Below are 14,065 nucleotides of genomic sequence, written 5' to 3'. Positions count from 1 at the left end.
CGCCTGTGTCCTTGTCAACTTCGAATTCAATCAGAACATGTATTCTTACAGAGTATTTCAATGTAGGTTGCTGACCACCTCGTTCATTGTTTACCACCAAAGATTGGAATGGAGAATGTGTGTTTGTTGACACAACAGTATCGAGTTCATTGACTGGCCATTCCTCAAGACCTACACAGAAACAAAATCCGTGGTTTATTCTGTTTTTCCGTGCTATACAGGGTGATTCACCGCGATGGCGTATTAGACGTTAGGCACTCCATGGCCAACCGACTGCTTTTATAAATGTATATGGAGTATATACACTTGTATAATATATTATATACTACATAATTAATCTATTGTCAACATAATTCTAGTAATTTTCTTACGATTTCTCTTTCTACCTATACTGCAGGTTCCCTTATTACTTCAACTTTATGCATTAGTACCCCATTTTTTGCAGTAGAAGCAATAACCGGGTAAAATTGATGTTACAGCAGGTATCATCTGTTCCCATGCTTTTTGATGGAAAAATGAACGAAGCAACTGATTTCCATTTGTATTATATTGAAATTTTGATATGTGTCTCAGAATAATGTTTACGACATGGTTCTGTCGTGAGGATGTTCCTTATAAATATCCATTACGTTTCATGTTATTAGTTAAGCCATGTTAAGTGCATAAAATTTTTATGCATAAAATTAACCTTGACTATAAAAAGAATGCACCAGAGTTCGTGCTCATCCATTGTGACTGGAACTAATGATTGTTGAAATCGTTACGCTTGGATCAATCATTACTCAGCCCGAGTTTCAATGACGTTTTATTTATTTTCATAAAATCGATTGATGGGGGAAAAAATTACATTCCTTAATAATTTTTTTTTAGTTGGTCACCCCTATGAACGATCTTCGAATTGGAAGCCTAGAAGTCAGTCAGTACAGCAAGTATTTGAGAAACAAGTGTAATAACCTTCATTAGAGCAGGAGAGGAAAGTTAGAAAATTATACGATTATACGGGATATCAGGAAAATTCTAGTTCAGAATGCACAAGAATCGACAAATTCAACACATGTGTTTTAAATTTCAAATCAATTGCTCGTAAAATGTGATTTGTGTTGCGTATTCAAAACTATAAATAAGCTAATAAACTATAATAAGCTGGGAAAAGAAAAACTTCGACATTGGAAGCTTCATACGATTCTACTGAAAGATTTTAAATCAAAGAATATAAAAAAGAAATCTCTGAAGATCTAAAATCCTCATCATTGTAATAAGCCTCAATTAAATACATGTACCAGAGAACATGAAGAAAACTTCAAGATCATTTAGAATGGGACTTTTGAATTATATGAAATTTTTTTTTCCAGAAAATGGACGAGCAGACGGCTTTCGTCTTAGCACTACAGATTCTAGCACTTTTTTCAATTGCTGGAGCCCTTTTGCTGTATCTCATATGCAAAATACAAAAGACGGAATCAGTCACCTTGGAAAATATTCCTGGAGCCAGCAAACCTATTCTAGTCACATGTGCAGATAATGCTATAGGATTACAAGTGAGTATTTATAGTTAATATTATATACATGGTGGTCCAACGAAAACTTTACACCTCGATTTTCCGGCTTTAAAAAAAATGTGGAAAATCGCTCAGACCTGTCAATTTCACTGTACAACCCTGGCAGTTTCAGGTAGGGGTTAATCGGGTAATTGCACCCCTAAGAATTTTCTGTTAGTTCATATTTATGGCGTTTTTTTGTATTTGTAAATTGATAAACTATTTGAATTTTTTTTGGGAATTACCCCCCTAAGCCAAATAGCTGAAAACGCCCCCGACTCTACCTTGTTTCGAACACTCATACCTCAATGATTTGATTTGAAAATAATCGATATTATCCGTCAATCCAGCGGTGGATGAGTGATTCAAAAAATGCACTTCCGCTGTGATTTAGTTTTGAAACTGATGACCTAAGTAACATTTCATGTTTTCCTCATCATGATCGAACAATTGTTCCACCATTTGGAGCGTTCTCCATATCAACACTGTAAAAACCTCGTCAGAACAAATGAAAATTGGAAATATTTTCATTCGAGGGAACTCGTAATTTCTGCTACCTTAGTTGAAATATTTAAAGGAAAGAATCGAGATAAAGACTTGAAATTTTATAGTTGAGCTTTGTTTTGAGAGATGAAAACTTGGAAAAAATTTCAGATTCGTTCGACTTCCGGTTTCACCTAAAATTATACAAACTTTCGTTTCTTAAATACAACACCCAGTTTTTTTATTCATACTGTAATTACACATTGAATTCTGCATTGCTTCAATGTATTATTTGCATATTTTCCTCAGAAAATTTGTCCGAATTCTGAAAAAAACATCTCAAATTGGGCTTCAATTCCAATTCTATAAACTGCGAGATTTTAGCATGAAAATTTCTTATTTTCTAGCTTTTACCACGAAACATACCAATGCCTCTCCTATGTCAGTGAAACATTCAACTGAACATACAAGGTAATTCGATTTCAATGTCAAAGTCAGCTATGACAAAAACCTCAAAACTCATTTTTTCAAATGAGAACCCATATTTTATTGGTTACGTGGAATTGACGTAAAAAAAGTGCATACGTGTAATACATACTATTCTGCCTCTTTCCCTAAATTTCCTTTAGGAATTCTCAGGTTTACTTTCTGCAGGAGGAATCAGGGAGGAAAATAAAAACAATTCAATAATGATAAGTTTTTAATTTCAAATTCTATATATCCACCATTTTCTTCGAAGCATTTCAAAAGACACTAACGGATTGGGTTGCTCTAAGATATTCGGCTGGATAAAAACTATTGAAAGCCGTCATTTGGGGTAAATGTGGATATTTTGTGTTGACTTCTTCGAGTACTCTGCCGTTTTCACCATACATCACAAAAAAAAACAGTTCATGACGAAAAATGTTTCTAAGCTTCTTAACGATAATAACAATTAAACTGCACTGGTCAATTGTAGAGACCACTGGAGTGACGCCTATGTGATTACTGTATTGAGAATTTTTGGACGAACAAAATGTCCACCGAATTCATTTCAGAATGAAATTTTAAGGTGTGCATCGATTTTGATCATTCTGCTGTCTATTTGTAGCCTATTTCATCTAGTTTATCACCTGATGTCGAGTCTGCAGGAATTTCAATTGAATTTGATGGTACACAGGGTAGAACTGTTGTTGCAATTTCCTCTAAATTTCTGAACACCCTGTGGAGGTAATTAGTGACGCAATGATGGGCCTTTGAATGAGTTTTTGAAGACTGATTATCTCTTAACATTTTCGAGGTACGGTGGACCTAATTTTTACACTGCGACAGCTACAAGAGAAGGCCCGTGAACAACAATCAAGGATTTATACAGTGTTACTACGAACTTTCAATTTCATTGTAAATAAGTTATTTGTTGCTATGATTTATGTTAGAATCGAGTGTGTATGTTAAAAGAAAGATTGATTGTCAAAAAATAAAACTCTTGTCCAGACACGAAAACTTTTCCTCCTGAAATTATAAAAAATCTAAATAACAGATGGTCTTTACATTAGTGGTCCTTCGAGCAAAAAGAACGGCTTTATGGAGAACAAATCTGCGAAGTCCTTACCTGTAAGAAAAAGCCAACGAAATAATAAAGGTAGACCTCCAAGTAGATATGGATATAAAAAATCTGACTTTGACAACGTCAGGAGAAATGAAAATGAAAAAGGAGTTTTTATAAGGTCCGAAAAAGAAATGGATGAGATCTCCCAAAACAAGTCAGTCACAACCCGGAAAAGCAGCAAAGTTTCGAGTAGCAAATCCCAAAGATGTCAGCTATTAGAAATAGAACTCGAAAGAGAACGGAAATTGGCAGAAATCGAAAAGAAATTATTGGATAAAGAAACTGAATTCAAAATGGCACAACTGAAATATGGAAATTCTAGCGATCTCTCATACGACGAAGAAATAAAATCTGTGGCCAGCAAGTCGTCTTTTGTAGAAAAATGGGTGAATACGTACGATCCCAATCCAGAATACAAATATGTAGTTAATTCTCAAAAACCTAATATTCCGGAGGAATACAGAAGTAACCATCAAAAAAATATGAATCTCGAAAAAGAAGCAGTTCTACCAACTGAAAGAATTTTAGGTCTTTTCTGGAACCCTAACGAAGATACATTCTCCTTTTCAATTAAATGGAGCAACGAGGAGATAAGGACTTTGACACAGAAGAGTGTCACAAAAAGAGAAGTTTTGAAGGCAGTTATGAGTATTTTTGATCCATTCGGATTTTTGAGTAATTTTACCATCACAGCTAGGATCCTACTTCAACAAATTTGGCTCTCGAAAATTGGCTGGGATGACGAGTTAACTTCAGAGTTGGAACTTAAATGGAAAAAATGGGTACGAAATATCGAAAGACTGACTAATCTGAGTATTCCAAGGTGCTACGTTCTGAATTTATTTGAAGCTTCAAGAAAGAAACTCCACATTCAACTCCACATTTTTTGCGATGCGAGTGCTCAGGCTTATGCCGCAGTTGCATACTTTCGAATCACAAAAAAAAATTCGATAGAAACTTCTTTCGTAATGGCAAAATCAAGAGTTTCACCTATCAAGAACATCGTTTCGATTCCTAGACTTGAACTTCAAGCTGCAGTTTTGGGTAGCAGATTAGCAGTGACTATAAAAGAGAACCATAGTTTGAATATCCACAAATGTTTCTATTGGACTGATTCCAAAACAGTAGCTGGATGGATAAAAGCTAATCCAACTATTTTCAAGCCATTTGTTGCCCATCGAGTGTCTGAAATTGTAGAAAATACCGATGCTAGAGAATGGAATTGGATATCGACAAAAGAAAATGTTGCCGATGATGCCACGAGGGAAAATTATCAAAATGAATGGAAAACTGGTGGCAGATGGTTGAAAGGGCCTCCTTTCCTTAAGAATAAAGAAAACAACTATTGGAACCTACAGACGACCTCTCACCAAATTATGTTTACTTGATCTGGAAGGAAATTATGAAAAGAAGTAATGATAGCTCACCACTGGGAGGGAGTGTTACTACGAACTTTCAATTTCATTGTAAATAAGTTATTTGTTGCTATGATTTATGTTAGAATCGAGTGTGTATGTTAAAAGAAAGATTGATTGTCAAAAAATAAAACTCTTGTCCAGACACGAAAACTTTTCCTCCTGAAATTATAAAAAATCTAAATAACAGACGGTCATTACATACAGCCTTCATCGATTTAAGTAAGGCATTCGACTCGGTGAATCGGAGAGCGCTATGGAAAATCATGGAACGTCTTGGAGTACCCGAAAAATTCTTAGCAGTGTGTAAAAGCCTTCATACCAACAACACCGCTAGAATACAGCATAATGGCTCTACAACCGACCATTTCTCAACCAACTCCGGAATAAAACAAGGCTGCGTATTAGCGCCTTTACTGTTCAATATTTTCGCCGTTGCTGTATCGATAATTGCTGATATGAGTATGCCCGTAAGAGGTGTTGGAATAAGATTCAGATTCGATGGAGGCCTGTTTAACCTGAAGCGCCTCAGAGCAAAAACCCGTACCAAGTTTATCACGGAACTTCAATATGCAGACGACTGTTCACTCATCGCTAGTAGCTCAGAGGATCTACAGATAATGATCGACACCTATAAACATATATACGAAGCTTTATGCCTTAGACTCAATATCGACAAGACCAAAATCCTGCTAAGTCCGCCAGAAAGCCTTCAAACAGATATCAGCCTGGAGAATGAAACTCTAGAACAGGTCGAGCAGTTCAAATACTTGGGAAGCTTCATAAATACTAGGGCTAATCTAGACACGGAAATACAAAACCGTATCAATTCGGCATCACGGGCATTCTGGAAGCTAAAGGAAAGAGTGTTTCAAAATCACGACCTCACTCTGAAGACCAAGACAGCTGTTTACAAAGCAGTGGTCCTCCCAACGCTTCTTTACGGAAGCGAAAGCTGGACGCCCTACTGGCGACATATTAAACAGCTTGAGCAAACGCAGCAACATCATCTAAGACAGATAATGCACATCAGATGGTTCCACAAAGTTTCGAATGCAGAAGTCTTGCAACGGGCGAGTTGTACAACAATTGAGACTCAAGTAACGAGGGCCCGACTCAGATGGAGCAGCCACATTCTGAGGATGCAAGACACAAGAGTCCCCAAAATAGCTCTGTATGGCGAATTGACAGAGGGAGCCCGGAAACCAGGAGGCCAGTATAAGCGGTTTAAGGATACACTACATCAATCCCTAAAATCAATTAATGCCAATCATAACTGGGAACAACTAGCGTTAGGCAGGTCACAGTGGAGGTCTTTGGTACACAGTTATAATGGAGAATCGACAAGGATACAGCGGCGGCCAGATCTGGTTGGTGACTATCCATGCCCTGACTGTGGAAGGATCTGAAGGTCACGGTTGGGTCTCTTCAGTCACAGGAGGGCACACAGTCGTAACTAGCCCTAAGAAATTACAAGTCTGCTCGTAATTTTTTTCTTCTTTTTGTAGATTTATTCCCGGTAACGGGATACAGCAATGAAAATGAAAATGAAAATGAACATTTTCTTGTTCAATTCACGTCGATAGCTATTTCCTGATAGTAAATACGATTTTTCACACGAAACTATGCAATTTATAACATTAACGATAACACATTTAAGAATATACAGATAAAATTATGAAAAGTAAACATATTCTCATATTCTTATATTGAGTATTGCCTCCACGTGCCATTATCAGTGTTCCATATTAAGCTTCCAATACAATTGGCAATTGCCTGTTGTGGAACGTTTTCCCATTCTTCCAAATCAAATTCCTGCAGACTCGACATCAGGTGATCAACTAGATCACCTGATATAGTCTAGGCTACGAATAGACAACAAAATGATCAGAATTGATGCACACCTTGAAAAGTTATTTTAAAATGAATTCGGTAAAGAAAATTTCTGTCCGGTTTTTTGTCTAGGAGTGTATTATGCCTTACTCGTTAGGCATAGTGCAATCTCTTCGCATGAAGAAAAGGGTGACCATATGGAACTCAAGATTAAAAACATAATATCATTAAATTTTAGTTTTTTCTCCACGACTTCTGAAAAATGGATGAAACTTCAATAATTCAAACGAAAATCAGACCATTCTTTAGAATAAAATGAGATTTGGCCCTATATAATAAGCATTTTAAAGCAGTAGTAGATAATCCAATTATACATAATTTTTTACGTAGATTGCACCTGGCCATGCAAAAAGTGGGTTTTCATTTGAAAAAAATAGATTTTGAAGTTTTGTCTGGCTGACTTTGACATTTAAATAGAAACAACCCGAATATTGAATGTGAAGGTAAATGAGGAATCTAATTGTATTTATATTCAAAAACATTGGTATCATTCATTCATACTTCGCATCAAAGCTCAACTATAAAATTTTATGTGTTCGTCTCGAGTCCTTTTTTGAAGTATGGTTCATGGAATACTTAACAAAATAATACAAACCTTTTCAGATATCTATCCATTTGGCCAACAGAGGCTTCAGGGTCTTCAGTGGCCTTAAGGAGGGTGCTGGCACAGGCTCATCAGAAGATTCAGTTGCCGCCAGAGTGATAAGATCATGGCAGAAAAACAGAGAGAGTCAAAATGGCTTAGTTCGCGGCTCCATTGTTGCGTTACCACTTGATGTAAATCGAGAAGATCTGATACAAGAGGCAGCTGATATCATCCGGGCACATTTGCAGGCCGGGGAGGATGGTGAGGCTTCATCCCAACTCAACCTATAATGAGTTTTTCTAATTAGGCTAGTAGCGTTGTACTTCAACTAAAATCTTCAACTTAAATAAAAGATTTTATTCCTGAAAAGGATTCAAATATGTCCCACTATTAATATCCTAGGTTTTTTCCCTCGGCGGAGTTGTGCATTAGGAGTAGGGCGCTAAAATGTGCCCCCTGTAGGGCTGTTTTAGCGGTTGTTCGGTCATATCTCCTGCGAGACTGAAAACTTCGCTGTTCAGTGGAGAACGTTAGGTTGCCTAACACTAGTTTGTCAGGCGTTTCTTGTCCCGATCGCTGGCGACGCCTTGCGGGCAGAAAACAAACCAAACTCTAAATCACCAAAAAAATAATTTCATTTTCGGACGCTCTGTCATCTCTATTATTGTGAAATCATCTATATATACAGGGTGAGTCTTGTAGATTCTTGAGGTCAAAAGAAACACTGTTTTCTCTTACCATTTTTTCCGAATCGGCTTGGTTCGAAATATGCAGGTTGTTGAAAAACCATAAAAAAATGTTATTTTAAGTTCTCGCAAAAAACGGTTTAATCGAATGAAATGAGTTTTGGAATATAGATTTTCATTTATTTGATTCATCTTTTTCGAACACAAGATAACATCCACGTCTTCCAGTTTTCTAATTATGGTCATTACGTTCCATAAAAATATCAAAAATTCAAAGAACCCAACAACATGAAATATATCGCCAAGGATGCCTCAGTGGCGGATGATAGCTGTCGTTATGGCTGTGCGACACATGAAACTATCCAGCACATCACCGGGGGATGTCAGAAGTTCGCGGGCACGTAGTACAAGAATAGACATGATGCCGTTGCCAAGATTCTTCACCAAGAATTGGCACTAAAACGCCAACTTCTAAGTTCGAAAAGGGTTCCTTATTACAATTACCATCCGGATGCTGTATTGGAAAATGAACATCACAAGCTCTACTGGGATCGCACTGTTCTCACAGACCGGAAAATAACCCACAATAGACCAGACCTCATATTGCTCAATAAGGATGAGGACAGAGCACTATTCATCGATGTGGTGATTCCAAATAATAACAATCTTCTAGGTAGGCACACTGAAAAAATTTCAAAGAACAGAGATCTCGATTAACAAACCAAGAGACAGTGGAAGCTGAAAGATATCAAGACCATCCCTATTGTCATATCATCTAGAGGCCTGATACCGAAGAAACTACTAGAGAACTTGAGGAAACAGCTGGACGAAAATATCTATAGAGTCATGCAGAAGGCGGTACTGCTGGGAACGGCGAGAACTGTACGCAAGTACATGGAAAATTCAGAGGAACACCGTCTGCCCCGACAGGAAGTGCGGGTGGAGCAGGAATCCAACCGACAGCAGGGAGTCGAGAAGCAACCCGGACCCGACCACCACCATAAGCCCGAAAACCTGGAAAGGGCTGCAACAGAGCTTAATCCTTTTGATATCTGAGATATCTGGGATAAGTGAATTTTCCTCTGGAGAGGAGTGAAAAATTGGGTACTTTGGCTGAATACAACTCTGTTTAAAATATCCACAGATGTGTAGTGTCATAGATTTAGCTTGTTATTCTGAAGGTAAATTTGTTTCTCCAGGCTAGGCACAGCTCATTATGAAAACTTAAAATGGCTATATCTTTTTATCAGGGCCGAATCGGAAAAAATGGAATGGGAAAAAAGTGTTTCTTTTGACGTCAAGAATCTTTATTTGTTCGAGTCAAATACTCAGTCTGTATAAGTAAACCAAAGTTATATTGAGCAACTTTTAGTGGAGGGTTTTCTCTATCAGTGATGGTTGTAACACTAAGGGTTGAAAAGATATGGTTGGTATTTTGATCTTAAAAAAATGTCCCCCTCGAGTCAGTTTGACATAATATCTTAGAACATATGAAATATGTAAGTAAATTCAATTCGCCTGTTGCTCCCAACTGTTTCGTTAGTCCACCAAGGATTTTGAAATATAACGAAAAAAGGAGGTTCCTTAAGTCATTTTGAGAAAAAAATTTCATAAACATAAGACCGCAAACGATTATTTTTCCAGATACAGGGAGGTGAATTTAGAATATTATTATTTACGCTCAACAAGATATTAAACACAAAAGTTCAATTTGATGTGTCAAAACTAACAATTAATTCATTCACCACAGCTTATCTACTAACTGAATTTTAATGACAAATTGGATTTTTTTTGAGGATTTGAGAATCGTTCAAAATTTTTGTCTCAAAATTGGTAGCAGATACGAGAAAACAACAACGCTTTTTTTACATTTTTTTTAAATTAAAAGTGACTCACCAAAAAAAAGTTCTGGAATAAAGCATAATATTCAATATTATTCACATTCTCGAATCAACCCCTAATATAAGAGTATGCTGGCTGTCAAATTTCATTCTTTCAAACTGTTTAATTTAGTTTATATTCCATTCGTCTGTGAATTTATGTGGAAAGGTCAATCTTTTAAGAAAGAAGTGAAGAGAATGAACGTTACTTATTGAATTCGTCTTCTTAAATCAATTTTTTCATTTGAAGTATTTTGAAGCATCAAAAACTTCTGATGCAAATTATAATGAGGGATGATTATTCCACCCTCTTAGATGTCAAATCAATATTATTTCAGGTCTCTGGGCGGTGATCAACACAACGGGTCTCATCTACAGAGGTCGTTTAGATCAACAAGATATAAGCCACTGGGAAGCAATGTTCAAAACCAATTTAGTAGGGGTTCTGAGGACGTCAAGAGCTTTTCAAGGTCTACCTCGAAACACTTCCGGTAGAATCGTCACCATTGGACGTGAAGAATGTTCGGATGGGGGATTCGTGTCTTATGCAGCAACAAGATACGCTGTTCTGGGAGCCACCGATGCGTTGAGGAAGGAGTTGGCACCAACGGGAATCAAGGTCATCTCCTTGGAGCCTAAAGGCTTCCATACGGAGGATCTTTACGTTATTCCGAAACCCAGAAAGTGAGTAAATATTGAAATTCTTCCATATTTATTCGCTAATATTGACACCATTTCACATGGAAATTTGAAATAGTAAACTCTGATTCGATTTTTCAAATGAATAAGAACTGAGGACAAAACAATTCATAATTTAAGTTCAACTTATTGATTCAAAATTCAAATTCGACTATAAACGGGGGGGGTCTTTAAATCGTACAAATATTTCGACAATAGATTCTTGAGGTCAAAAGAAAAACTTTTTTCCTATACCATTATTTTCGATTCAAACCTGATAAAAAGTTATAGCCATTTTAATAATGAGCTGTGCCTACCCTGAAAAAAAAAATTACCATCAGAATAACTAGATGAATCTGTGTGACACTACACTTCTGGGGATCTCTCAAGAAGAGTTGAGTTCGGTCGAAGTACCCAATTTTCCGTATATCACAGATACTTTTTATTTTTGAACATTATTATTACTTTTCAAAACGTTCAAATATTCATTAGATATCGTCCAACTTAGTTTCAAGAGTTGGGTTCTTTGAATTTTTGGTATTTTTATGGTACGTAATTGTCATAATGAGTAGACGTGGGTGATATCTAATGTTCGAAAAAGATTCATCAGATAAAAGGAAGACTACATTCCGAAATTCATTTCATTCGATAAAACCTTTTTTGAGATAGAACCTAAAATAACATTTTTTACGGATTTTCAACAGCCTGTATCTTTTGAACCTAGCCGATTCGGAAAAAATGGTATCAGAAAAAAGTTATTTTTTTTGACCTCAAGAATCTACTGCTAAAATTTTCGTACGAGTTACAGGGTGAGTTTTTGACTCGTACAAATATGACGGCAGATTCCTGACGTCAAAAGAAACACTTTGTTCCCATACCATTTTTTCCGAATGGGCCCTGGTAAAAAGATAAAGCCATTTAAAATTTTTATTATGATTATGCCACATATGGAAAAACAAATTTACCTTCAGAATAATCAGTTGTATTCAGCCTAAGTACCCAGTTTTTCAAATTTCGCAAATACTTTTGTATTTTTCAACATCAATTTACTCGAAAACGGCGCATAAAACGAGAAAATATGAAGAATACTTTTATTTTACAAAACGTTCCATTATTCTTTAGAAATCGCCCAACTTAGTTTCAAGATTGGGTTTCTTTGAACTTTTGGTATTTTTATGGTACGTAATGGTCAGAATGAGAAAACTGGAAGACGTAGGTGACATCTTGTGTTTGTAAAATATTCATCAAGTAAACTATATTCCGGAATTCATTTCCTTCGATTAAACCGTTAGTGAGAACTAGAAATAAAAATAACATTTTTGTATGGTTTTTCAAAAGCCTGTATCTTTCAAACCGAGACGATTCGGAAAAAATGGTAAAGGAAAAAAGTGTTTATTTTGATTGAAATATTTGTACGAGTCAAAGACTTTTCTGAAGATGGATTTCCATCCAATATAAAAAATCGAAAATTATGATTCGTTGTGTTTTTGCTTGAAGGTTCTTTTATTTTATTTTATGTTTCAGAAATAGTGAACAAACGGAGATATCGGTCGATATCAATGGATGCTTGGAATATTATCCGAAGGCATTACCGTCATATTCCCTTCAAATATTGGACGTATGCTTGACAACAAGAAATCCTAAGCCGAGTTAGTCCTTGGCTTATAAATACCATTGGTTGAAAACATTGCAGTCTATTATTGTATAGATTATTGGGACAATCATAACGGATGAGGAGAAGACTGTCTCATTGAGATATCGAGTTTAATGAAGTGAAAAATCTCCACAAGATCCATTATTCGAAGAAACATTCCGACCTGCTCATATAGTGGTTGATTTCTGATTTTTCTTTCTTCGCATCCTAATAACTTTTATAAAAGGAGTTCATCTAGAATGGTTTTGTGAATTGGATATTATCGAGGATTTTTTTGTGTGTTGAAATCTAACGCCATGAACTGGACACGTACCTGTATATATTATATATTGTACTATATTATTATTTGTAACTAACAAAATGTGCATATAGTAAATAAAATTTTTGAAAAAAAATGTTTTTATTCCTTTACAATTTTGGCTTCAATTTTCAGAATTATATTGATTTCTTTGACTGAAGTTTTTGAACTTGATAACAGAAATTAATAAGAATTATGGTACAACTAAATTTTTTGTGTGTAAAACACATCTCCGAGATATAGAAGAGTTGATAGATACTAAGAATATGCTTAGCATGGCGACAAACTCAAGTTGAAGTTTTCCAAAACGAACGTAACTATTTCGAAATTTAATAGTAAAAAATTCATTCCATTATTTCGATGTTTCATGGCAACTCTTGCTAGCGTAACTAGGGGAGACCGGGGTTGGTTGTGACGGGGGCTGGTTGTGACAGAGGCTTTTGCGCTCAATTAATAGATATCAGTCGCGTCGCGATTATTCCAATAGAGCCAGCTATAGCTACCCTAATAGCACACAACGTCCTTGGGACGTCCAAATCATGTCCATTTAACGTCGGAATGTCCATGGACTTGATCTGTATGTCCTTTGGACGTCCGTTTCCGGACAGTTTTAGGACGTCCAAGATGGATATCCATTGTTAGTCCAATTTATGTACAATGTCCGTATCGGATATCCATTGGATGCCCGTGATGGACATAATACGGACCATATGACACATGTCCGTATCATGTAGTCCCAAAATGGTCCCTTACCGACTTAATACATGCAATGTCAAATATATGTCCTTACTGGATATCCATTAGTTGTCCGAGATGAACATAGTACGGACCATATAACTTATACATATATATTACATGGTCCGTATAACGTCCATGACGGACACCTATTGGATATCCGGTAGGGACATCTTTTGAATGTCCATACCGGATATTCACTAGGAGTCGTAAGGGACGTAATATGGACCAAATAACATGTATATGTTACATGGTCCGTATAACGTCCATCACGGACACCTAGTGGATATCCGGTAGGGACATCTTTTGAATGTCCATACCGGATATTCACTAGGAGTCCGTAAGGGACGTAATATGGACCAAATAACATGTATATGTTACATGGTCCGTATAACGTCCATCACGGACACCTAGTGGATATCCGGTAGGGACATCTTTTGAATGTCCATACCGGATATTCACTAGGAGTCCGTAAGGGACGTAATATGGACCAAATAACATGTATATGTTACATGGTCCGTATAACGTCCATCACGGACACCTAGTGGATATCCGGTAGGGACATCTTTTGAATGTCCATACTGGATATTCACTAGGAGTCCGTAAGGGACGTAATATGGACCAAATAACA

The 14,065-nt window shown here is 36.5% G+C and overlaps 1 protein-coding gene across 1 annotated transcript; it reads left to right on the top strand.

Annotated features, from left to right (window-relative positions):
• The first annotated feature begins 1,352 nt into the window (after window positions 1–1,352).
• On the top strand, window positions 1,353–12,796 carry LOC123314021 (D-beta-hydroxybutyrate dehydrogenase, mitochondrial-like). Its single transcript, XM_044899135.1, has 4 exons — window positions 1,353–1,538; window positions 7,521–7,764; window positions 10,408–10,753; window positions 12,272–12,796. The coding sequence occupies exons 1-4, from the start codon at window positions 1,356–1,358 to the stop codon at window positions 12,399–12,401; spliced, it is 903 nt and encodes a 300-aa protein (XP_044755070.1). The 5' UTR covers window positions 1,353–1,355; the 3' UTR covers window positions 12,402–12,796.
• Window positions 12,797–14,065: the final 1,269 nt, after the last annotated feature.

This window comes from Coccinella septempunctata, chromosome 1 (assembly GCF_907165205.1).
Source record: "Coccinella septempunctata chromosome 1, icCocSept1.1, whole genome shotgun sequence".
NCBI lineage: Eukaryota > Metazoa > Arthropoda > Insecta > Coleoptera > Coccinellidae > Coccinella > Coccinella septempunctata.
This window is presented reverse-complemented; position numbering and strand designations above follow the sequence as displayed.